The following is a 25037-nucleotide window of genomic DNA, read 5'->3' as shown; positions in this document are numbered from 1 at the left end:
TTACACAACACTGTTAATGGAATTAACAGTGAACTGTACATTTTAAATGGGTAAAAAAAAGACAATTGAACATACTTTGTTGTACAACTACAACTCTGTTGCAAGTAGAGAGTGTTGATATGGAAGGAGCAAACATCTATGAAGGTGGATGGGCAATGCAAGAGGGCTTCATATAGGAGGTGATGTTTAGGGCAAGTTGTCTAGAGGAAGTAATCACAAGCTGCATTTAAGAGTAATATTTCCACAAGCAGAAATGAGAGAAGTTTCTAGAAAGCCTGCGCCCCACTTTCTGAATAACCCTGGCGCCCCTGCCTAGATTATTATCTTGGCTCTGTTATTAACTGTCTCTGTGACCTTCCGACCCCTCTGTGCCTCAGTGTTCCCATCTGTAAAAAGGTGATAGTCATTTTACTTCTGCGAGGGTTACTGTGAGGATTAAACTAATTAATACATGTAAAAGAACTTAGCAGTATTTGGCACATAGTAAACATTCTATAAGTGTTAGCTATTTTTATTTCTTTTTTACGAAAACGTTTATTGCGGAAAGTCTAAGAAAATAAAAATCACTTCTAATTCTACCTCCCAGAGAAAATCACTGCTAACCGTTTATTGTATTATCTTCCAGTTTTATGTACATAAATATACACATACAGAGCTTATCCACGCACCTCTTTAGACTTTCTCGCCCCTCGCACTCTGCAACGTCCCCCCTGCTTTTTGAGACAATGGAATTTGACAGAGGCAAAGCCCGCCCCTTGATTGTGTCACTAGAAGCCACGCCCCACACTAGCGCATGCGCAGTCCTCGGGCGCCGTGGTTCGTCGAGGGCTTCTTCAGAACGGAAGTGACGTAGGCAGTGACGAGGGACGGTCGCGGAAAAGTTCCGGCTGTCGCGTGCCGTGGGCTGGTTTCCGACAGTGACCGCGGCGGCAGCATGCTGGAGGAGCTGGGTTTCATCGGGACCATCGGCGAGGATGACGAGGTGCCGGTGGAGCCCGAGTCTGACTCCGGAGACGAGGAGGAGGAGGTAGGTATGAGCCGACCGGGGGTCGGGGCGCAGCGGCGGACGGTCAGGTTTCCTAGACTCGTTTCCCTTCCCTCTGATACCTCGGCTCTGTCCCCAAATCCTCAGCATTCCCCAGCCAGGCCGGCATGTGTCCTTCAGCTAAGGGTCTCACCGGGACCCCCAGATCTTCCTCAGTTTGCTCGCCACTAGCGTTTCCTCGCCGCCGCACGGTGCCGTGCCATTCCGTGTCGCCTTGGCGAGCTCGGTACCCACTCTCCGAACGGATACTTCATCCAGGTCTTGTAATTGGGATCCAGAGGCGAAACAAGCCCTGGTTTCTGCTCAAGGAGCTGCGGTCATGCATTCGTTCGCGATGACAGTATTTAGTCAATACTTACATTTGTTACACCTACTGTTGAGCATGTGGGACATAGCCATGAACAGTTAAAAAGGGATCAGTGTCATGAAAAAGTGCTCACCCTTCAGAGATCCAGCCGGGGTGTTTTCCCCTCTGCGACCTCATCTGTCTGCTGACACCTCCATTGGGGCGTCCTATGGCCTCCACAAATTTCAACTGCTCCAAAGCTGAACTCTAGTCTCTCTCCCTCACCCTCCCAACCTGCTCCATCTCAAGCCAGAAACCTTAGAGTCATCCTTGGCAGCTTCTTTCTCCTCTCCTGCTCCAGTGTTCTGGAAGCTGGTTTAGGAATCTCTCTCAAGCTTCTCCCCCTCTCTCCAGCCGCACTGCTTCCATCCTAGCACAGGCCACTGCTAGCTTGTGCCTGGATACCCAGAATACTAACAGACCTGGTCTCCAGCTCTTTTTCTTGTTCCCCTCCAGGGTATTCACTTAGCAGCCAGAATGATCTTTTTAATTCTTTAAAAAAAATTTTTTTTGATCTTTTAAATTCTTGAATGGAAAACTTATTAAAAAAGGAGTAAAGCAAATATGGCAAATGATAATGCAAAACGTCAAGAATGAGGTGCTAAAAAAAAAAAAGAATGAGGTGCTATACAACTCAATAACTAAACGAGATACCCAAGAAACTTAATCACTACTAATAATGAAATTTAGGGTCAGAGTTTTTATGAGGTTGTTTAACTCAAGGAAAAATGTCAGTATAGCACTCTTTAGTTCTCCAGATTTTTAAAAATATATATATATATTTTTATTGATTTCAGAGAGGAAGGGAGAGGAAGAGAAAGAGATAGAAACATCAATGATGAGGGAGAATCGTTGATTGGCTGCCTCCTGAACGCCCCCTACTGAGCCACAACCCCAGCATGTGCCCTTGACTGGAATCGAACCTGGCTCTATCCACTGAGCCAAACTGGCTAGGGCAGTGCTCCAGTTCTTTTCTTCTCAACTTATCCTCCTGAAGCCATGGAGCAGCCAGTCCTCTTTCCACTTTCTGGATGTATGGGTTTTTAAAGTTATCTTTTTGTTATTGATTCTAACTTAAATGAATTGTGGTCAGAGAACAGAGTCTGTATAATATTGATTTTTTGGAAACTTATTGAAGATTTGCTTAAATGTCTACTACGTGATCAGTTTTTGCAAGTATTCCATGTGTGCCCAGAAAGAACGTTTATTCTCTAATGGTAGGTGCAGTGCTCTCTATATGTTCATTGGAATGAAGCTTAATAATTGTGTTGTTCACATTTTTTACAGAGGTACTCATTTTTTGTCTGCTTGATCTATCAGTTACTGAGAGAGGTGTGTTAGAATCTCAAATAACAATTATAGATTGGTGGGTTTCTTTGTGTCATTTGTCAATTTTTGCTTTGTGGATTTCTCTCTTGTTGGGTACCCCCATTTTCTTCTTCCTTTTCTAGTGTTCTCTCATTTCAGTCCCATAGTCACACTTTTTCTTCCTCTTCTCAGGGGCCCATTGTGCTGGGCAGAAAGCAGAAAGCCTTGCAGAAGAACCGCAGCGCTGATTTCAACCCTGACTTCATTTTCACTGAGAAGGAGGGAATGTACGATGGCAGCTGGGCCATGGCCGATGTTATGAGCCAGCTCAAGAAGAAGGTACTGATAGGCAGTCCAGGTGTCAAGAGTTCTAACCCTGAGCTCACTGCCTTTGCCATCTGCTTACAACTTTTTTGGAAATATGTGGTATAGTTGTTGTTTTGTTGTTGTTTTTATTGATTTCAGGGAGGGAGAGGGAGAGGGAGATAAAAACATCAATGATGAGAGAGAATCGTTTCTTGGCTGCCTCCTGCACGCCCCCTACTGGGACTGAGCCCAGACATGTGCCCTTGACTAGAATTGAACCTGGGACCCTTCAGTCTCCAGGCCGATGCTCTATCCACTGAGCCAAACCAGTTAGGTCTGTGGTGTAATTTTGGTGGGATAGGAAGTGATGATAAATTACCCACATTCTTGATTAAAACCAAGCAAGTGCCAAATGTTGCAAATGAATTTTTTGCAGACTTTAGTTACAAACACATTCATTGATCTCCAGACAATATTTAAAAGTATCAATAATATTTTATTACCTTCCTTAAAATGTCCATAACAGCTTTTCCTGGAGGAGGGGCTGGTGAGCTCAGACTAACTTTAGTATATATAATAAGATAGACCCTTCTTGACTTTATAGACATTAAAATGTGGGGTGGAAAAGTCTTCGAGGAAACGTGATAATACCATTTAATGGTCTAGAAATACCAAGCATTACATATACCGTAAATTACTTGCCTTTAAGAAAATGGACAGAGCTATGTTAAAAATGGTCTCGTTTTTAGGTGTTCACTCCTTGTTTTGAATATTAGAAAGAAACCTTTATAACAAAGAACAATCTAGCAAGAGCCCTTGGTAGTGATATTTTAATAGCTAGACTCTGTCCCATAGATACTGTCATTCTCTCTCACTTGCCAGGTAATCTCATGTGACCTCATGTTTAGGGTCCCTGGTCCCCACACAGCATAGCTAAAGGTCCCACAAATGTCATTGTCATCTGCTTATTTGCCAAGATCTCATGCTTCTCTTTGAGTTTGGTTAACAAGCTAGAAGATGCATGAAAATTATTTTATATTTCATGCACTTCAAAGAGAAATATTGCCTGCTCAGAGCAGTTTAATCAGGCTCTGCTGTCCTCGTTCTGATTGAAATAAAACAGCATTGCCTTTTCAAGGTCCTCTTGAGGTGTTTGGTTTTTGTTTTGTTTTTTCTATTCATATGGACCCAATGAAAAATAAAGACTGCGTCTTATAAAGCTTACAGTCTATCAGTGTAGAAAAATAACTAGACAAATAATTACACAGTTAACTGTAGTGCCATAGCAGTTTAGGGAGCTTTGAGCATAAAGAGGGCCTCCCATTACTTACCCTTTCTAAAGTTTTATTACTATCCAGCATTACCTGAATTTGTTCAGATTTCAACATTTTAATTAATAGGCTAATTTATGTCTGATTGGTAAGTTTTTCTGAGTAGTATTCAGATATAATATGACATCTCTTAGTAATTGTATTATTCTGAATAGTAAAAACATTCTAAAATGTGAATGTTCTTATTGGTTCCAGGTAATTTAAAGTTTTTCATAAGTAGACCACTTATTTAATGTTTTGGGCTATGAATAATCTATGGATTGATTAATGTATCTAAGGTCAGACAGCCTTTTTGTATATTAATATCTGAGATCGGACCCTGAGAGAAACCTTGCTTCGTCTCTTTCCCATATGTATATTCTTTTCATTTCTGTATTTTTATCTGCAGAGGGCAGCCACTACATTAGATGAGAAGATTGAGAAAGTTCGAAAGAAAAGGAAAACAGAGGTGAGAAAGCAAAGCAGTTACTTCTCTTCGCAGTTAAGCCCACAGCTGTAGCCTCGACACCTCCCCACTGTTTCTCTTCAAGCCTACGTGGAAGTGCGGCTGGTGCAGGCAGGCTTCTCCGTGTGTCCACTGTTAATATTCATTAAAAATCCTCGTAGCATGATGGTGCTCTGTGTAGGTTCTGGACTTCCTGAAGTTTGTAGTTGCCTGACTTTATTATAATTGTTTTTCCTCCCAGGACAAAGAAGCCAAGTCTGGGAAGACAGAGAAGGAGAAAGAGGCAAAGGAGGGCTCTGAACCGGAGGAGCAGGAAGACCCTGAAGGGCAAGATGAGGAAGGCTCAGCAGATGAAGAATCAGAGACCGACTACTCATCAGCCGATGAGAATATCCTCACCAAAGCAGGTAGGTGATACCGTGTTGCTATGAGAAACAGGAACAGGACATTGGAAAGTGTCCGCCTTTACTTGTAGGATTTGCTGTGCTCTTTCACACAGTTAAATTTAACATCTCCATGTGGAACTCCTTTCTGTAAGCTTCCCTTTTTTCTTGGGATTTTGTTAGGGTTGCACTCAGTAGGCAGAATTTACTCTTTTCCTCATCTCCAGCGTCACACAGCTGCCAGCACCTCTGTGACTCGAACTTATTGGGGTGCTGGGGCCCTCACATCCCTCATCAGATGGGTCCAACCACGTAATGGCTACTCCATAAATATTTCTTGCAGAAATGAGAGCTAAAGCATCATAGTATAGCATAGAGGTTGAGAACTTGGTCTCTGGAACTTGGTGAGTTTGTTTCCTGTCTACACTGCCTCACAATGACCTCATCTTTGAAATAAGGCTAATGACATTCGCACCCTGCAGCAAGCTGTCCACAGAAAGCACTTAGGACAGTGTCTAACACAGTGGCTCTCAGCCTTCTGGCCCTTTAAATACAGTTCCTCATGTTGTGACCCAACCATAAAATTATTTTCGTTGCTACTTCATAACTATAATGTTGCTACTGTTATGAATCGTAATGTAAATATCTGATATGCAGGATGGTCTTAGGCGACCCCTGTGAAAGGGTCGTTCAACCACAAAAGGGGTCGCGACCCACAGGTTGAGAACTGCTGGAGCAGGTTGTAAATGCTCAGTAAGGATAAGCCCTGATTATCAGCTATATTTTTCTCCATAGACACACTCAAAGTAAAGGAGCGGAAGAAGAAGAAGAAGAAAGGACAAGTGAGTGTGGGCTTGGAAAACAGTATGCAGCTTGTTTTTGCATCCTAAAAGGATTTTAAGGTCAGTTTGTTTTCTTTGCCTTTTTTTTTTTTTCTGAATTCTCATTCTGTCTTTTGGTTTTCTGGTGTAGGAAGCAGGAGGATTTTTTGAAGATGCATCTCAGTACGATGAAAACCTCTCATTCCAGGACATGAACCTTTCCCGTCCTCTTCTGAAGGTAGTGGCTTCTTTTTACAACTGTGCCGTCATCCTGTGACTGGGCTTCCTAAGCTGGGCTCTTTGCTTCCCTAAACTCTCTTGTCCACATGGCTGCCAGGCAACCCTCTTAAACAGAAAGTTCATCTTGGCCTATAAGGTCCAGCCCCTTCTGGGCCCCTATGATGCTGTCTCTTAGCACTCTTTCTGCTCTGGCCATACTGGCTTCCTCACTAGTCCTCAAACAGGTCATGCATCTTCTTCCTCAGGGCCTTTGCACTTGCTCTTCATCCTCCCAGGAAGATTCTTTCACAAGTCTGTTTTCATTGCTCCTTGCCTCTTTTAGGGTTCCACTCAGTAACCACTGCTCAATGAGACCTTCCCTGAGAATACTCTATAAATTGCACTCATTCCCTCCCCACTGCCCTCCCCAGCCACCTTTCTCCATAGCATTTATCTCCATATGACATGTGTTTGTTTTGGTCTGTTTTTTCTATCCTATATAATAACGAGCTAATATGCAAATCGTCATCATGCCCTCGTGCCCTTGCGCCGGGGCCAGGGGACCTGAGGCTGCACCCCCAACCCGGTGGGGCTTGATGGGGGACCTGAGGCTGCGCCCCCCCACCCAGCGGGGCTTGACGGGGGTGGGGCCGGCTGGGTCTGGGTCTTGCGAGATTTTGAGCTGCGTGTGGGTGGGCGGGAACTTGACTCTGGGTCCCGTGGCGCGCCCCAGACTCTGACAGGAAGGAGATTTTCATATACATTTTCCTAATTTTCTTTCATCTCTGACACTTCTATTATAGAGAAAGGGCAAATAGCAATATTAAAATATTTCCTCTGATTCCCTTTTAATGTGCACGAATTTCATGCACCAGGCCACTAGTCAGATTATAAGATTCCTGAGGTCAAAGTTTTTGTTTCTTTTGTTTACTGCTATATTCTCAAGTGCCTAGAACAGTGCCTCACACACAAGAGGCACAATAAATGCTTGTGGATTGAATGACTGGGATGGACTAAGATACCACTTGTTTAGAAACATGCCTTGTTTGTTTCATGCTGAGACTCTCCCTACCCCTCTGTCTAACTCTCTCTTTTTCCTTCAGGCCATTACAGCCATGAACTTTAAGCAGCCCACCCCGATCCAGAAGGCGTGCATACCCGTGGGACTGTTGGGGAAGGACATCTGTGCCTGTGCAGCCACTGGGACAGGTAAAAAGGATAGGGACTCGGGGAGCGGGGAGGCAGAAGGAGGATGTTCAACCTAGAACAGGCTCTAAGTTGACTGACCAAAAGGCCACTTTGGTAAATACACAAATATAAATTTGATTTCTGTTAACCCTCACCTGAGGATATTTTTTCCCCATTAATATTTTAGAGAGAGTGTAAGGGAGGAAAGGAAGGGGAGAGAGAAAGAGACAGAGAGAGAGAGAAACACCAAAGTGAGAGCGACACATTGATTGGTTGCCTCCCACATATGCCCCTTTAGTGTGCAGGCTGACATTCTAGCTACAGAGGACACTGGTCAGTGCCACAGATAAAATTTTTAATGCAATAACATTACATATTTTGTTTAGTAGCTCCCTTAAAAAAAACCACTTACTATAGCCCTGGCTGGGCATCGTCCCGTGCAGCAAAGGGGTTTCCAGTTCGATTCCTGGTCAGGGCACATGCCTGGGTTGCGGGCTAGATCCCCAGTAGCGGGTGTGCAGGAGGCAGCGGATCAATGTTTAACTCTCATATCAATGTTTCTCTCTCTTCCTTTCCTTTCCTCTCTCTAAAAATCAATAAAAAAATATAACACAAATAACTTACTGTATATTTTCCTATTTCTTTAAAAACTCTTTGCTTTTTAAAAATGGTTGCATAGTATTTTATTACATGACTGTTTTTTTTTTTTTAAATATATTTTATTGATTTTTTACAGAGAGGAAGGGAGAGAGATAGAGAGTTAGAAACATCGATGAGAGAGAAACATCGATCAGCTGCCTCCTGCACATCTCCTACTGGGGATGTGCCCCCAACCCAGGTATATGCCCTTGACCGGAATCGAACCTGGGACCCTTCAGTCCGCAGGCCGACGCTCTATCCACTGAGCCAAATCGGTTTTGGCATACCTGACTGTTTTTTACTATATAATTAACTGCACTAATATACAATGTTACATTGAGCATCCCTTTTATAAAAACTTTCCTCCTATGAAGAGGCCTGTCATGGAAGAGACAGGCGGTCATAGTCAAGGCGATACCCTGATAGAATTAAATGAGGAGGACCTTCACTAGACCCCCTGCAACCTGTGACCCATAACTGTCATACATATTTCTGTGCTCAGGTGAAAACGTAAACCTTGAAGGGACTGAACCTCTTCTCTTTGCTTTCTTCCTGCCCTTGTCTCCAGGTAAAACTGCTGCCTTCGCACTGCCCGTCTTGGAGCGTCTAATCTACAAACCCCGCCAGGCTCCAGTAACCCGCGTGCTCGTGCTGGTTCCCACCCGAGAGCTGGGCATCCAGGTACACTCGGTCACCAAGCAGCTGGCCCAGTTCTGCAACATTACCACCTGCCTAGCTGTGGGTGAGTATCTGGCCGAAGGCTGCCAGCCCCGAGAGACCATGACACCCTCTGAGGTTGACGGGTGCCAAGAAAGCCTTTATGTGATTGAATCCACTTAAATAGTGGACACTGTGTTTTTATAGTAGGTAGTGGGAGGTGGGGAGAGGGTTTGAACGAGACTTAACCAGTCTTGCAGAATGAAATTTCAAAATTATGGGGAAAATTTTTTCTTGGTACTAAATAAGTTTATGATACAATTTCTGCTTTGCATGAATAACGAATTAAATATTGTTTGGGGCAGAATTTTTCTGATGATGTTATATGATACTGTTTTCTAACCTTCATTTTACCCCCCATATGCCATGGTGATGTAGAAAGACATCAGCTCTGCAGCTGCTTCTCTTAATCCTTAGATGCCTGGATCTGAAGTTCCTTTGTGTCATCATCTTTTTTGATGTTTTGCATTTAACAGAATTGTAGTTAAAAAATCTGTCTCTCCAAACAGATTGTAAAATCCACACATGTGGGGCATTTGTCAGTTGTATTCTCTGCCGTTTCTTCTGCATCTGGCGTGAGACCTGGCAGGTGGCAGGGCTCAGGCAGTAGCGGTGAATGACTGAACTGGCTGCCTGGTGGGGCTTTTTTCTTCGCAGGTGGTCTGGACGTGAAGTCTCAGGAAGCTGCTCTTCGGGCAGCGCCTGACATCCTCATTGCCACCCCGGGCCGGCTCATCGATCACCTCCACAACTGCCCTTCCTTCCACCTGAGTAGCATTGAGGTGCTCATTCTGGATGAGGCTGACAGGTACTCATCTGGGATCCCATGGGCCACAGCCCTGGATGGGAACTTGCCACCCTGGATTATTCTGCAGTAGAGGCCTGGTGCATGAAATTCATGCACGGGTAGGGTCCCTAGGCCTGGTCAGCGATCAGGGCCGATCTGTGGGGCAGTTGGGGAGCCCCTGCTGGCACCCACCTTGGCTGGCCTGGCTTGGCCTGCTTGCCGGCCCCGCCCCCTGCTGCTGTCGCGGGTTGCCTCAATTTGCGGGGTGACCAGTGTGGCGATTGGTGGGCCCCTGCTGGTACCCGCGTTGGCTGACCTGGGGCCTGTGGGCTGGGGGCAGCTCCTGTGTTGAGTGTCTGCCCCCTGGTGGTCAGTGAGCATCCTAGTGACTGGTTGTTCCATTGTTTGGTCAATTTGCATATTAGGCTTTTATTATATAGGATGGCTCTCACCAGTTCAGCTGCTCATGTTTGTACCTTTGTCCATCCTTAGCCCAGATTATTCTGCTCTCTTTCTTCTTCTGTAAAGTGCTAGTTAAAAGGGAAGGTAGAGCCCTAGCTGGTTTGCCTCACTGGATAGAGCGTTGGCCTGGGACTGAAGAGTCCCAGGTTCGATTCCAGTAAGGGCATGTACCTTGGTTGCAGGCACATCCCCAGTAGGGGGTGTGCAGGAGGCAGCTGGTCAATGCTTCTCTCTCATCGATGTTTCTAACTCTATCCCTCTCCCTTCCTCTCTGTAAAAAATCAATAAAATTATTTTTTAAAAAAAAGCGGGCGGGGAAGGTAGATCAAATCCTGGCTCTGCCACTTCCTGAGATTTGGGGACATCTTTTAGATTATCAAAGCAAAACCTTTCCCTGTTTGTAAGTAGGAGATAAGAACAGCACCAATCTTGTGGTGTTGAGGATTTAAGGAGTAAGTTGGGATAAGTGCCAGTGCATAGTGAGGACTCCACAAACAGCCTCTCTTAGTGTGATGTGGGGCTCACTCCATCCCTCCTTCTCCCTCTTTCCCTCCTTCCTTCCTCTCATATGTGTCCCATCTGCTCACCTCTTTCCTCCATGACTGAACAGAATAAAGTCTTAATGACCCTAGACCAGCCGTGGGCAAACTATGGCCTGCGGACCGGATCCGGCCCGTTTGAAATGAATAAAACTAAAAAAAAAAAAAAAAGACCGTACCCTTTTATGTAATGATGTTTACTTTGAATTTATATTAGTTCACACAAACACTCCATCCATGCTTTTGTTCCGGCCCTCCAGTCCAGTTTAAGAACCCATTGTGGCCCTCGAGTCAAAAAGTTTGCCCACCCCTGCCCTAGACTAATGAAGGAGGTGGGGTAGGGGAAGGAGGCAACAAAAAACCCTAAAGCCTGTTCAAGTTTACTCTCAAATTGCAGCATCTCCAAGTGAACAGGTCTTTAACCAAGCTCTGATCTGTATGCCCCTCTGTCTCTCTTCCCATCTCATGATCAGCAATGTAGTCCTATTTGTTGTTCTGGCCAAAATTCTTAACATCATTTGTGTCTCCTCATTTTCACACTGCACAAAACATCCATAAATCCTGTCAGCACTTGCCCACTTCCGGGTTTCTGCATTTGCCGTTTCATCAGCTTGGAATGACTTCCTTTTTCGTCGGGTTTCTGCTCTAGTTGTCACTTATCTGAGAAAAGGTCCTGCCGCCCACCTCATCCTCCCCTTCCTGCCTTACGATCTCCAATCTCTGAGGTCTCGCTAGCCTCTCTGACCTACCTCCCTTATGGTTACCTGAATGCTGGTGTGGTGGTTGTGTCCCACCTCTCCTCTAGAACATCATTTCATAAAGGGCTGGCTTGGTGTTGCTTGCTGCCGCATCCCAGTGCTACATCTGGAATCCAGTAGATGCTCAGTGAGTGTTGAATAATTGACTGACTGACAGAGCAAATGAACCATTCTTGAGGCCTGAAGGAAGTAAAGGAGATTGTTCTCAGGCAAGGGAACATGATCTGATTCAGGTTTTAAAGGGGAAGGAAATTGTATTCTTCAAACACGTCAGCATCTTAAAAGACTGGGAAAGGCTATGGAAGTTTTAGATTGAAGTGTCTAAGGCAGCCGTGGGCAAACTATGGCCCGCGGGCCGGATCCGGCCCGTTTGAAATGAATAAAACTAAAAAAAAAAAAAAAAAGACCGTACCCTTTTATGTTTTTATGTAATGATGTTTACTTTGAATTTATATTAGTTCACACAAACACTCCATCCATGCTTTTGTTCCGGCCCTCCGGTCCAGTTTAAGAACCCATTGTGGCCCTCGAGTCAAAAAGTTTGCCCACCCCTGGTCTAAGGAGACATGACAAATAAATGTAATACCTGATTCTCAACTGAGCCTGACCTGGAGGGAGAAGTACTGTAAAGAACTGCATCAGTTGAAAAAACCTGGAGTCAAAGTAATCTCACAGATTACTATTACCTACAAAGAGAAAAAGGTTCCTTTATCAGTGGCAAAACCTGGCAGACACCTCCTTAAGCAAGTGTTCAAACTGATGATCTTTATCTCCTGATGGACTGGGAATGAGGTACACATCCGCACCCCTATACATTCTTTCTGCAATGATTTACTGAATACAATCCCTGGGAAATAGACAAATACAGAGTGTGGAATAGGCTGAGAGGATTCTTCTAGATTAAGGGAGACTAGAGACATGCCAACCAAATGCAACATAGGAACTTTGGTTTCTAGACTAAATAAGACAGCTACAAAATGATATTTGGGAACAGCTAGGAAAATTTGGATATGGACTATACTTTAGATGGTGTTACGCAAACTTAAAATTCATGGGTGTAATAATGACATTGTGATTACATAGAAGGTCATTGTTCTTAAGAAATGTGCGCCAGCCGAAACAGTGGATAGAGCGTCGGCCTGCGGACTGAAAGGTCCCAGGTTCAATTCCGGTCAAGGGCATGTACCTGGGTTGCAGGCACATCCCCAGTAGGAGATGTGCAGGAGGCAGCTGATCGATGTTTCTCTCTCATTGATGTTTCTAACTCTCTCTTTCTCTCCCTTCCTCTCTGTAAAAAATCAATAAAATATATTTAAAAAAAAAAAAGAAATGTGCGCTGAAATATTTAGGCATAAAGTGTCCTGATGTCTACAATTTACTTGCAAATAGTTCAGCCAGGAAAAAAAAAAAATAGATTAAGCAAATGTGGCCAAATGGTAATTCTTAGTGAATCTTGTTAATGCTAACAAAATAAGAAATAAAGGCGCCTGAAGCAGAACCAATGACAACATCAAAATATGGCATCTGATGTTTTCTGCCCCTCGACAGAAGCGAGCTTAGTCCATTTCTCTTGATTCCTCCCCTTCCCTGCTGACCAGGATGCTGGACGAGTACTTTGAGGAGCAGATGAAGGAGATCATCCGAATGTGTTCCCATCACCGCCAGACTATGCTCTTCTCGGCCACAATGACGGATGAGGTGGGCTGTGGGGAATCTCCTCGGTGGGGTGAGTGGAGAAGACAGTTCAGAGAACCCTGGTCTGGGCTGGGGGTGGGTACCCCCCCTTTCTGCCCTGTGGTAGGCTGGTGAGCATCCCTGTCTTTGTGCCTGGCAGGTCAAAGATCTGGCTTCTGTCTCTCTGAAGAACCCTGTCCGGATATTTGTGAACAGCAACACGGATGTGGCCCCCTTCCTGCGGCAGGAGTTCATCCGGATCCGGCCAAATCGGGAAGGGGACCGGGAAGCCATTGTGGCAGGTGCAAGCCCAGGGTGGGACTGGGCAGGGTGGGGTGCTCGACTCCCATGACCTCAGGAGTGCCATACTGGAGCCTCCTCCATCCAGCCTCCCCTAATCCAGTGTGTGGTGCTGCCATTCCTTCACTCCATCACTTTCGATATGTTTTTCCTCCCTTATTTTTATCGTCTCACCTTCCTCCCACCATCCAGTCCTTATGTCCTACTGAACTCCCAACCATTTCCCCTCACTGCACCTTTGGCCCTTAGTTCAGGCCACTGCTGTGTGTTGCCTGGACTATTGCAGCCGCCTCTTACGTGCCTGTCCTGCTTCTACCCTTATCCGTTGGTAATCCACTCTCCACCTACAGATCATTTAAAATGATGTTTACAAATGAGCACTTGCCTATTACTTCCTTATTTAAAGCCCGCTGGTGTCTTCCATTGCTCTTAGACTAAAATCCACGCTCCCTAGCGAGTACTGCAAGCCGTCTGGGTCTGGCCCCTGCCTGCCTTGTTGCCTTTGCTCCGGCCTTGTTGCCTGGCACTCGGCCACACTCACCTGCTTTCGCTTTCTCAAACCCACAAGCTTGTCCTCCTCGGGGCCTTTACGTTTGCTCTCTCCTCTGCCTGGAGTCTTCCCCCTCATCTTCTCATGGATGATCCTGCCTTGTCATTCAGCTTGGGAGGAACCAGTGCTGAAGCTACCTCCCCATCCTCCCTTCACTTTCTCAAGGGCAGGACTCGCTTTTCTGTCTCAGCCCTGGAATTTGAGCTTCACACGGGTAGGAACCTCGCCTGTCTGTCTCCCTGATGCCAGGCACAGCACTACTTCGCAGGCGAGGAGGGAGTATGTTTCGGCGATGGCTGCTGGTTCACTCTTCTCTCCCTACCAGCTCTGTTGACAAGGACCTTCACCGACCATGTGATGCTGTTCACCCAGACCAAGAAGCAGGCCCACCGCATGCACATCCTCTTGGGTCTCATGGGACTGCAGGTGGGCGAGCTCCACGGCAACCTGTCACAGACGCAGCGGCTGGAGTCCCTCCGGTAAACTTGGGGTTAGGGTTGGCTCCTATCCACCCTTCTTGGGCAGGTCAGAGAGGCTCTCTTAATTCATACGAGGGAAAATACCACCCAGAAGCTGTGTTAGAATACTAGCAGGGACGCAGGTAGCACAGTTTCCCTGGAAGATCATGTCTTAGATACACTCAGAACTAACTCCTCACAGAAGAGGTAACTCATGCCCCAGGGCTTGTGTATGGGAGCTGCTGAGTGGGCCATGGAAAGAGATTCTGACTTGGGACGATTCAGCATACTTCGGCATACGTTTTTGTCTACAGCTGCTCCAGAGCAGTGGACAAACCCGAGTCTGATGGAAGGAAATTTGGAATCAAAGCTGGTCGCCATTTCTTGACCATTTACTTTGCCAGGCCTGTGCTGTGTGCTTTTCCGTGTGATTCATTTAATTCTCACAGAATGGAGTCAGCTTGGGGGGCAAGGAGGAACCCTGTAGAGCTCTCCCACCTATCCCTATTCATCATAGATGGCTGAGAGTTGTTTTCTAAAGAAAAGCTATTTTGAATGCTGAGACATTTGCATATGCTACTTCCTATATAGGATAGCTCTGTGGTTCCCAGACTTCCATATGTATAGGAATTACTGTGTAAGGGGGTATACACAAAATGACGTTTGCTCCACTTTATGGATTGTTTAAGGGGGAGTGTAAATGTTGATGGGCTGACACTTAGGCTCTGTCCCCACTGTGATAGTCTGCACTCTGCTGCTTGACTCCAGATGGAATTGTGTTCTTTCTGCTGGCTCAGGCTCCTGCATAGCATTATTGAGGATGGGAATCTGAATAAACATCTCTTTGTGGCTATTTCCAGGCGCTTTAAGGATGAACAAATTGACATTCTTGTGGCCACAGATGTGGCAGCCCGTGGACTTGACATCGAGGGGGTTAAAACGGTGAGCAGGCCCTGGCTGGTTTGGCTTAGTGGGTAGAATGTCAACCTGCAGACTGAAGAGTTGTAGGTTCAATTCTGGTCAAGGGCATGTACCTTGGTTGCAGGCTCAATCCCCAGCCTGGTTGGGGCGAGTGCAGGAGGCAACCAGTCGATGTGTCTCTCTCACATCAATGTTTCTCTCTCTGTCTCTCCCCCTCACTTCCACTTTCTCTGAAAAATCAATGGCAATATATTCTTGAGTGAGGATTAACAAAAAATTCAAACACACACACACACACACACACACAAACACAAACACAAAACAAAAAAAACGGTGAACAGGCTCCATCTTCCTTGTACTTTGGGTGGGAGTCCTTTTGCCTCCTTGTGTTCCAACTGTTTCCCAACACCCACATATGAATGATGGTCAGCTTTGACCTTCCAGGTAATCAACTTCACGATGCCCAATACCATCAAGCATTATGTCCACCGGGTGGGGAGAACAGCACGTGCTGGCAAGGCTGGGCGTTCGGTCTCTCTGGTGGGAGAAGAAGAACGGAAGATGTTGAAGGAGATTGTGAAGGCTGCCAAAGCTCCTGTGAAGGCCCGGATACTTCCCCAAGGTGAGCAGACACCACTGCAGCAGCTCAGGGCAGTTTGGATAGGTGAGGCAGGGGCAGAAGATAATGGGCGAGAGCAGGAGCTTTGCAGTCAGGAGCCAAGTTTGAATCTTGCTGAGTACCTCTGGGCAGGTCTTACCTCTCCTCTCTGGGCTTCAGTCTTTGTATGTAAAAGAGACTCATGATAGACTTATGCCTCAAGTGCCTTATTCATAGGTATTTTACATCCTTTGGGAAGGAAGTTCTCTCTTAGGGCAAAATCCCCATTGATTCCCTCCTGTCCCCTAGTCCTTGAGGGGCAAAAAGTGAGGAGATCAGCATTCATTCTTTTTGGATATCTTTCATTCTTTTCTTTTTTTTAAAATTCTTTATTAGTTAAGGTATTACAAATGTGTCCTCATCCCCCCCCATTAAACCCCCATCCCCCCCACTTTCATTTTTTTTTAAAATATATTTTATTGATTTTTTACAGAGAGAAAGGGAGAGAGATAGAGAGTTAGAAACATCGATGAGAGAGAAACATCGATCAGCTGCCTCCTGCACATCTCCCACTGGGGATGTGCCCGCAACTCAGGTACATGCCCTTGACTGGAATCGAACCTGGGACCTTTCAGTCCGCAGGCCGACGCTCTATCCACTGAGCCAAACCGGTTTCGGCTCCTTTCATTTTTTATGTTCTCATTCATAGGAGTCTTTTAAAGCACATCCTTTTTAAACATTTTTTTTTCAGTTATAAAAATAATAAGTATTCAGTGTTGGGACTTAGTAAATAAAATAAGAGCTAAAATGTAATTGTATGTTAAGGAACTCACCACTGTTAGTATTTAGATACATATCCTTTTTTCCTTTCATATATGTCTATCTTTTTTTTTTTTTCCATTTAATTCATTCAGCCAGCAAATAATTATTGAGTACTACTGTATATGCCTGGTGCTATTTATTCTATTCTAGGTTTTGGGGATACAGCAGGAAACAAAACAGCTGATCCTGTGGTGGGGAAAGACATAAAAAAGCTAATAGAAGATGTGATTTAGAACTGCAGGAGGAGAGGTGCCTACTTTAGGAAAGCTGTTTAGGAAAGCCTCTGAGCAGGTGGCATTTGAGACGAGTCCTGGACGACAAGAATGAGGTGGCTCTAAGTGGTCCGGGGACAGAGTGTGCCAAGCAGAGAACACCAGGGCAAGGCCTCTGAGGCGGGAGCAAACTTGGTGTGCGAGTAAAAGGGAAGAAAGGCCAGAGGGCCCGAGGCACAGTGAGCAAGGTGGAGATAGAAGGCCAGAGAGGTCCGCAGAGGCCATGCTTAGAAGTTGAGAGCTTATTTTAAGAGCAACAGGAAACCTTCAGGCAGGGTTGGAGGGTTGTTAAGCAGAGAAGTCACACACAAAAAACCACAATTTTCTAAGTCACTAAATATCTACTTTCCTTTCATCAGCTACATAGGCTTCACTCTTATTTAAAAAAATTTTTTCTCTTCCCTCAAGATGTCATCTTGAAATTTCGGGACAAAATTGAGAAAATGGAGAAAGATGTATATGCAGTTCTGCAGCTGGAGGCTGAGGAGAAAGAGATGCAACAGTCGGAAGCCCAGGTGAGGCTGTGCGGAGGGCTCTGGTTCCCAGGGTCACTTGGTAAGCACACCGCATTAGCCCCTCTGAAATCCTTTGTCTGCAAACAGATCATCAGAGTCCCAAGCGTTTTCGGCAATGGCTTCCTGCAACTGCCACGTTATATATTGTCAGATGTAGGTTCCATGGCAGGTACCCTTTTGCTGTCCCCCCCCAGATCAACACAGCAAAGCGGCTCCTGGAAAAGGGGAAGGAGGCACAGAACCACGAGCCTGAGAGGAGCTGGTTCCAGACCAAAGAAGAGAGGAAGAAGGAAAAAAGTATGTCGGGAGGTTCCGCAGAAGCTAAACATAGAATTCATAGGACCCAGCAATTCCACTCCTTGATCTAACCCCAAAGAACTGAAAATAGGGACTCAAATGGATACTTACACGCCAGTGTTCATTGAAGCAGTACTCACTGTAATCAAAGGGTGGAAGCAACCCATGTCCATCAACAGATGAATGCAGACACAAAATGTGTATACATACAATGGAATAGTCTTCATCAATAATTAAGTTCTGGTGTATATTGTTAAGGATGAATACTGAAAACCTGTTGAGTGAACTAATCCAGACACAAAAGGACAAATATTTATGATTCTGCGTATATGAAGTACCTAATCATGCAAAGTCATAGACACAGAAAGTAGAATAGAGATTACTAGGGGGTAGGGGAGGGAGTTTTTTTTTAAAAATATATTTTTATTGATTTCAGAGAGGAAAATAGAGGGAGAGAAAGATGGAAACATTAATGATGGGAGAGAATCATTGATCAGCTGCCTCCTGCACGCCCCACACTGGGGATCCAGCCCGCAACTCGGGCATGTGCCCTTGACTGGAATCGAACCTGAGACCCTTCAGTCCACAGGCTGATGCTCTATCCACTGAGCCAAACCGGCTAGGGCAGTTATTTACTTATTTAATTTTTATTTTATTTTTTAAAAAATATATTTTATTGATTTTAGAGAGGAAGGGAGAGGGAGAGAGAGATAGAAACATCAATGATGAGAGAGAATCATTGATTGGCTGCCTCTTGCACGCCCCCTACTGGGGATTGAGCCCGCAACCCAGGCATGTGCCCCTGGCCGGAATCGAACCTGGGACCCTTTAGTCTGCAGGCCGACGCTCTATCCATTGAGCCAAACCAGCTAGGGCACTTATTTAATTTTTAATCCTCACCTGAGGATATTTTTCCATTGAGTTTTAGAGAAAGGGAAGGAGAGAAATTGATGTGAGAGAAACACATCGACTGGTTGCCTCCTGCACAAGCCCAGGCCCTGCAGGGAGGAGCCTGCAACCCAGGTACATGCCCTTGACTGGAATCGAACCTGGGACCCTTCGGTCCATAGGCAGACGCTCTGTCCACTGAACCAAACTGGCTAGTGTGTGAGGGAGTTATTAATGGTTACAGAGCTTCTGTTTGGGATGATGAAAAAGTTGTAGAAACAGAAAATGGTGATTGTTGTACAATATTGTGAATATAATTAGTGCTACTAAATTGTACACTTAAGAATGAAAATGGTAAATTTTTTTAAATCCTTATCTGAGGATATTTTTTCCATTGATCCTTAGAGAGAGTGGGAGGGAGGAGGGGAAGAGAGAGAGAGAGAGTGAGAGAGAGAGAGAGAGGGAGGGGAGAGAGAGAGAGAGAGAGACATGGATATGAGAGAGACACATCGACTGGTTGCCTCCCTCATGCATTACAACTGGGACCTGGGATTTAACCTGTAACTGAGGTATGTGCCCTTGACCAGGTGTCAAATCTGCAATGCTTTGGTGCATGGGTTGATGCTCTAACCTCTGAGCAACCAGCCAGGACAAAATGGCAAATTTTATGTTACATATTTTGCCACAAGAGGAGGGAAAATATTTTTAGATATTCCCTGCCTTTCTCTATTTTTAACAATCACAAATGAATTTACATTGTTCTACACCTTCCTTTTTTCAATTTTATAGCTTGGAGATGATTTTATATAAGCATATGGATAGCTACCTTTTTTTTTTTTTTTAAATATGGCTGTGTGATCTTCCATCAAATGGGTTTATTATAATTTATTTAATTAGTCCCTGTTGAGGGACATTGGGGTTGTTTCTAATCGTTTGCTATTATTAACAATTCATGTAGTGAATAACTTTGTCCAGATTCCTTTGCACAATTAAGCAAATATATTTGATTTGTGGATAAAGTCCTTAAAGTAGAATTGTAGGTCAGAGGTTATATGTATTTATTATTTTGTTAGGGATTGCAAAATTACCTTCCAAAAAGATTGTATCAGCAATTTAAGAAAGACTGCCTATATATGATGGGACAAAAAATTAGGGTGTATCTATGTTAAATTTTGTTAAAAATCTATATATAGTCCTAGTTGGTTTGGCTCAATGGATAGAGCGTTGGCCTGCGGACTGAAGGTTCCCAGGTTTGATTCAAGCCAAGGGCACATGCCTGGGTTGCGGGCTCGATCCCCAGTAGAGGGTATGCAGGAGGCAGCCAATCAATGATTCTCTCTCATCATTGATGTTTCTATTTCTCCTTCTCCCTTCCTCTCTAAAATCAATAAAATATATATATTTTAAAATCTATATATATAAAAGCCTAAGCGACCGGATGACCAGCCGACCGGCCAGTAGCTATGATGTGCACTGATCACCAGGGGGCAGATGCTCAACACAGGAGCTGCCCTCTGGTGGTCAGTGCACACCCACAGTGGAAGTGCTACTGGCGAGCTCAGCTGTGGCAGCACAAGCCTCTCCTGCGGACACTCTCCCTGTGCACCCGAGCTGCCGTGGCGGCAGGCACAGCGGGGCCAGGATGAGCAGGAGCAGTGCCCCGCCCAGGCTCAGGCTCCTCCCCAGCCGCCTGCCGCCTTGCACACTACTTCGTGCTGTGCGGGATTGACGTGGACAGTGGACTGGAGCCCGACAAGCTGGTGGGTAAGGCCAGGCTGCGGCAGTGCAGAGGTCCACTGATTGCCACAGGCCAGGCCGAGGGACCCCGCCAGTGCACAAATCTGTGCACCGGGCCTCTAGTAGAGTTATAACTATTCAGGGACATAAGTGAACTAAATCCTTATCTTTCACATCAAGAGGTAGATCAGGGGTCCTTAAACTACGGCCCGCGGGCCACATGCAAATACAAATATTGTATTTGTTCCCGTTTTGTTTTTTTACTTCAAAATAAGATATGTGCAGTGTGCATAGGAATTTGTTCATAGTTTTTTGTAAACTATAGTCCGGCCCTCCAACGGTCTGAGGGACAGTGAACTGGACCCCTGTTTAAAAAGTTTTATCTATCTGACCCCTGAGGTAGATAGATAATGAAAGTCTCAAATGGATGAATTGAGAAATAGTGGAACAAGCATGCTATTTAGTGAGATGGGGTAATCACCAAGAAAGTGAGTGATTGATGATTCTCATTTTAAGCCCTTGTGTACCAATTTAAAATCTGTGTACTTGTTAATGTAACTTTTAAAAAAAAAAAAAGTTTTGATTTCAGTGAGAGGAAGGGACGGGGAGAGGGATAGAAACATCAGTGATGAGAGAGAATCATTGATCGCCTGCCTCCTGCACGCCCCCTCCTGGGGATGGAGCCCACAACCATGACCTTCTAGTTCATAGGTTGACACTCAACCACCAAGCCATACCGGCCTGGCTGTAAGTTTAAAGGAAGTTATAAAACTACCTGAAATCTCATGCTCTCTTCTCATCCCAGTTGCTAAGGCTCTGCAGGAGTTTGACTTGGCCTTAAGAGGAAAGAAGAAGAGGAAGAAGTTTATGAAGGATGCCAAGAAAAAAGGGGAGATGACAGTGAGTGGCCTCCCCTTTGGAGTTGGGTCCCTGCACAGTGCAATGAGTCAGGGCTGCCTGACTCACATATCATCCTCTCTCTAGGCAGAGGAGAGGTCCCAATTCGAAATCCTCAAGGCACAGATGTTTGCTGAGCGGCTGGCCAAGAGGAATCGCAGAGCCAAGCGAGCGCGAGCAATGCCTGAGGAGGAGCCAGCAAGAGGCCCTGGTAGGCATATGGGGAGCCTACCGGGGCTGGAAAGAAGGTTCTCCCTGTAACCTGTGCTTATAGTCAGGAAGAATATTAGAGGAATGGTGATAAGAGCCCACATTTTTTGAGTAATGAATTTGTACTAGTGTATACAACTATACCTTTATTGGCTTCAAGTGGTGCAGTGACCTGTGGTTAGTGGGAATACCTAGGATTTGAAACCAGGCCTATAGGAATCTGGAGCCTAAGTCCTTACCAGTTACCACATGGAGGAGCAGGTCAGGGTCAAATGAAGTGAAGGTGGTCTTTGGCCCATTTCACTTTGGACTACACAAACATTCTTTGGAGTGCTTCCTTCACACCTGGTACTTCTGATTCCTTATCCCTTTTCTGCCAGGATCTGATGTCTCACCTTCATGTCAATAAATCATTAGTCCAGAGCATCCACTGAACTTGGGACCATTACCCTGAGCTTAAGGGAATTTAGGAGTCTGGGTTTAAGAGGACATATCTAACCCATTCTCTCTCTGCACAGCCAAGAAGCAAAAGCAGGTGAAGAAATCTGTATTTGATGAAGAACTCACCAACACGAGCAAGAAGGCCCTGAAACAGTATCGAGCTGGGTAGGGTTTTAAGTCATCATGGAGCTCTTGGTATTTTGATGAAAGCTCTCTCTCCTTCCCCACTCCCACTTCTCATATACCTATAGCTTTATAATATATATTTCAGGGGCTTCTGTCTGACTTCCCAGGGTGAGAACATGAGGAAAGAGGTGTTGAGGCTCTTTTGCCTTGGAGATAAAGTGGCACATTTTTGGTTCAGAAATAGAGCTTCTCAGGAGAGTGATAGATAGAACCCCAAAGGATCCTGGTTTGCTCTTGGGAATGTGTTGTTCATCCCTCCTCTTCCCAATTCCCCGGGCCTGGGTTGGGATGGGGTTAGATTTACGCTTCCCAAGTAGTTTTATTATATCCACTAGAGGCCCAGTGCATGAAATTCATGCACTGGGTGTGGGGGCGGGGGGTTGTCCCTCAGCCCAGTCTGCACCCTCTCCAATCTGGTACATCCCTCACAATCTGGGACTGCTGGCTCCCAACTGCTCGCCTGCCTGCCTGCCTGATTGTCCCTAACCGCTTCTGCCTGCCAGTCTGGTCACCCCCTAACCACTCCCCTGCCAGCCTGATTGATGCCTAACTACTCCCCTGCCAGCCCGATCGCCCCCAACTACCCTCACCTGCTGTCCCAATCGCCCCCAACTGCCCTCCCCTGCTGGCCTGGTCGCTCCTAACTGCCCTCCCGCTGGCCTGGTCACCCCTAACTGCCCTCCCCTGCTGGTCTGATCGCCCACAACTGCCCTCCCCTGCTGGCCATCTTGTGACCACATGGGGGTGTCCATCTTGTGCAAGGATGATAGTCAATTTGCATATTACCTCTTTATTATATAGGATGAGAAGGAAGGGTAGAGCCTCTTCCAGTTTTATTTTAAAGCTGGACTCTGACTTGCACAAACCCATATTATCAGGTAGAAACACACACAGGCTGAGAACCTCAGGACCTGAAAATGATGCATGTGTTGATCCTGCTGCTATGTGTGGGAGCTGGGTTCAGTGGGGGTGAGACCACCCACTTTTCCAACAGTTTGCCATTTCAGCATTATGTCTTCTCTCTCACCTACAGCCCCTCCTTTGAAGAAAGGAAACAGTTAGGTTTGTCCCACCAGAGACGAGGAGGAAACTTTAAATCTAAATCCAGGTAATGTTTGCAGTTTTGGAGGACCAAAGGTTACAACTATTTGGGATTAGAGAAGAAACCTTTCATGGGAAAGGAGCTCCTCCTTCCTCTTTCTGGCCTTTGAGGGGTTGGTCCTTTACTCTGATTTTTTAAAATTTAAATGTATTAGGGGTAGCATTGGTTAATGATGTTTTAGGATACCATTTTATGATACATTTTCTGTATATTGTATTTTTGCTCACCATCCAAAGTCTAGTCTCTTTCCCTGATCCCTTCTGGTTTTCTTAATAGGTACAAGAGGAGGAAGTAGCCGTGGTGGCCTGAAGAAGTTCATGGGTTGGCCCTTCGATCCCTTCCTTATGGGAAGTCATCCTGGTTTGATCTTTTCTCCATTTGTAAAAAAAATTCTTAAAACTTTAAAAAGTCTGTGTCATTTGTACACCAAGAAAGAAAAAGAGTCAGTCAGCCAAGGCTTCCTCTTGCTGATTAGTTTTTACATAAAGAATATACCGAGACACTGGGGTGGTGGGGGCTTGCCTGGGGTGGGAATGGCTGAGGGGGTTGGGGGTGGTCAATTGGGGAAAAAGACATATGTAAAACTTTAGACAATAAATAAAAATGTATATATATATGTGTGTGTGTATATATATATATATACACACACACACATATATATATATACACACACATATATATATACACACACATACACACACACACACACACACACACAAACCGAATGGAAAAGTATTTGGAGGGCAGGGGAAAGAAACCGATTTAATTGTAAATTTTATTCCTGTTTCTTCCCTCAATAGCACACTGCTCCCAGTGCACTAGCTTGGCACTGCCACATATACTTGGAATGCATCTTTGTGCCTGTAGAGAAGTTAGATGTGGAGGAAATTCTTACTAGTTCTCTTCAATTATGTCCTAGAACTAAAAGCTGTCATTTACCACAAACTATACCAGACATTCTGTGGACTGAGCACTTTCATTTAATTTACTACACCCTAAGAGGCAGGTTCTATTATCCCCATTTTGCAGATAAGAAACAGGCTTGGAGAGATTGAGTCACTTTCCACTGCACAGTTGGGAATTCAGGTTTTTGAAACCAGGCTCTACCTAAATTCTTACTCGCTATAGTGTGGAGGTGCTACTGGAGATGGAAGCTCAAAGAGGACAGGAGTCTCTAGATAAATTTGCTCCTTGTTGCAAAAAAGTTTTTACCCCATAGACTGGTGGTTCTCATCCTTTTCTGAATCACAGGTCCCTTTGAGAATTAGATGAAAGCTAGGGGGCATATCTTGAGAAAATTATTTATAGTTTATATCATAAAATTTCAAGGAGTACATAGAGATCTCTCCCCCACCCCCCGCCAGCTAAAAAATTATATTACCTAAGTAGTATATACCCTCACCACTGAAGAGTGTGCTAAGAGCTACTCATTTGGGCTGCACCTAACAGTTGCCAACAGAGGGTTCTATTTCAATTAATAATGGCACACCTGCATGATAAAATGTGGTTCAGACTCACTGTATGTGTTTATAGAAAGATCCCCAAGTTAGATCATTAGGCAAAAAAAGTCTTAAGTGCAGAACTGCACTTCTTTTCTTAAGGGCTACATATTGCATATACATAGATTATCTCTGGGAGGACTTATGAAACTTAACTCTGGAGAAGGAAACTTCACACACACACACACACACACACACACACACACACACACACTTTCGTAGAGGTTGAAAAAACTTTTTTGCCACAAGTTAAAAAAAAAAAAAGAATCCTAGCTACATCAAAACCCAAAACCACATAAACAAAAGTGCCTCTATTCCCATCTTCTCTGTCTCAAGCCACCTGAGCTGCTTCTAACAGTTGAGGACAAACAGACCA

General features: G+C 45.1%; 1 protein-coding gene across 4 annotated transcripts; it reads left to right on the top strand.

The window, feature by feature from the left end:
• Nucleotides 1–886: 886 nt before the first annotated feature.
• On the top strand, nucleotides 887–23570 carry DDX27 (DEAD-box helicase 27). 4 transcript variants are annotated; one of them, XM_006097986.3, is made up of 21 exons: nucleotides 887–1027; nucleotides 2892–3038; nucleotides 4725–4784; nucleotides 5023–5188; nucleotides 5960–6006; nucleotides 6137–6223; nucleotides 7308–7413; nucleotides 8600–8773; nucleotides 9406–9556; nucleotides 12893–12992; nucleotides 13129–13270; nucleotides 14144–14297; nucleotides 15137–15218; nucleotides 15642–15819; nucleotides 17298–17404; nucleotides 17599–17701; nucleotides 21132–21226; nucleotides 21311–21434; nucleotides 21952–22039; nucleotides 23094–23168; nucleotides 23439–23570. In XM_006097986.3, the coding sequence occupies exons 1-21, from the start codon at nucleotides 935–937 to the stop codon at nucleotides 23455–23457; spliced, it is 2298 nt and encodes a 765-aa protein (XP_006098048.1). In that variant the 5' UTR covers nucleotides 887–934; the 3' UTR covers nucleotides 23458–23570. The 4 variants fall into 4 exon arrangements, 2 of the variants coding, with proteins under 2 accessions (XP_006098048.1, XP_023617488.1); XM_023761720.1 differs by having other exon boundaries at nucleotides 903–1031; XR_002831472.1 differs by lacking the exons at nucleotides 23094–23168; nucleotides 23439–23570 and having other exon boundaries at nucleotides 17492–17701; nucleotides 21952–22007.
• The last annotated feature ends 1467 nt before the right edge of the window (nucleotides 23571–25037 follow it).

This window comes from Myotis lucifugus, unplaced genomic scaffold (assembly GCF_000147115.1).
Source record: "Myotis lucifugus unplaced genomic scaffold, Myoluc2.0 scaffold_215, whole genome shotgun sequence".
Classification (NCBI taxonomy): Eukaryota; Metazoa; Chordata; class Mammalia; order Chiroptera; family Vespertilionidae; genus Myotis; species Myotis lucifugus.
The sequence above is the reverse complement of the archived record's forward strand: the minus strand, read 5'-3'. Positions and strand labels throughout refer to the sequence as shown.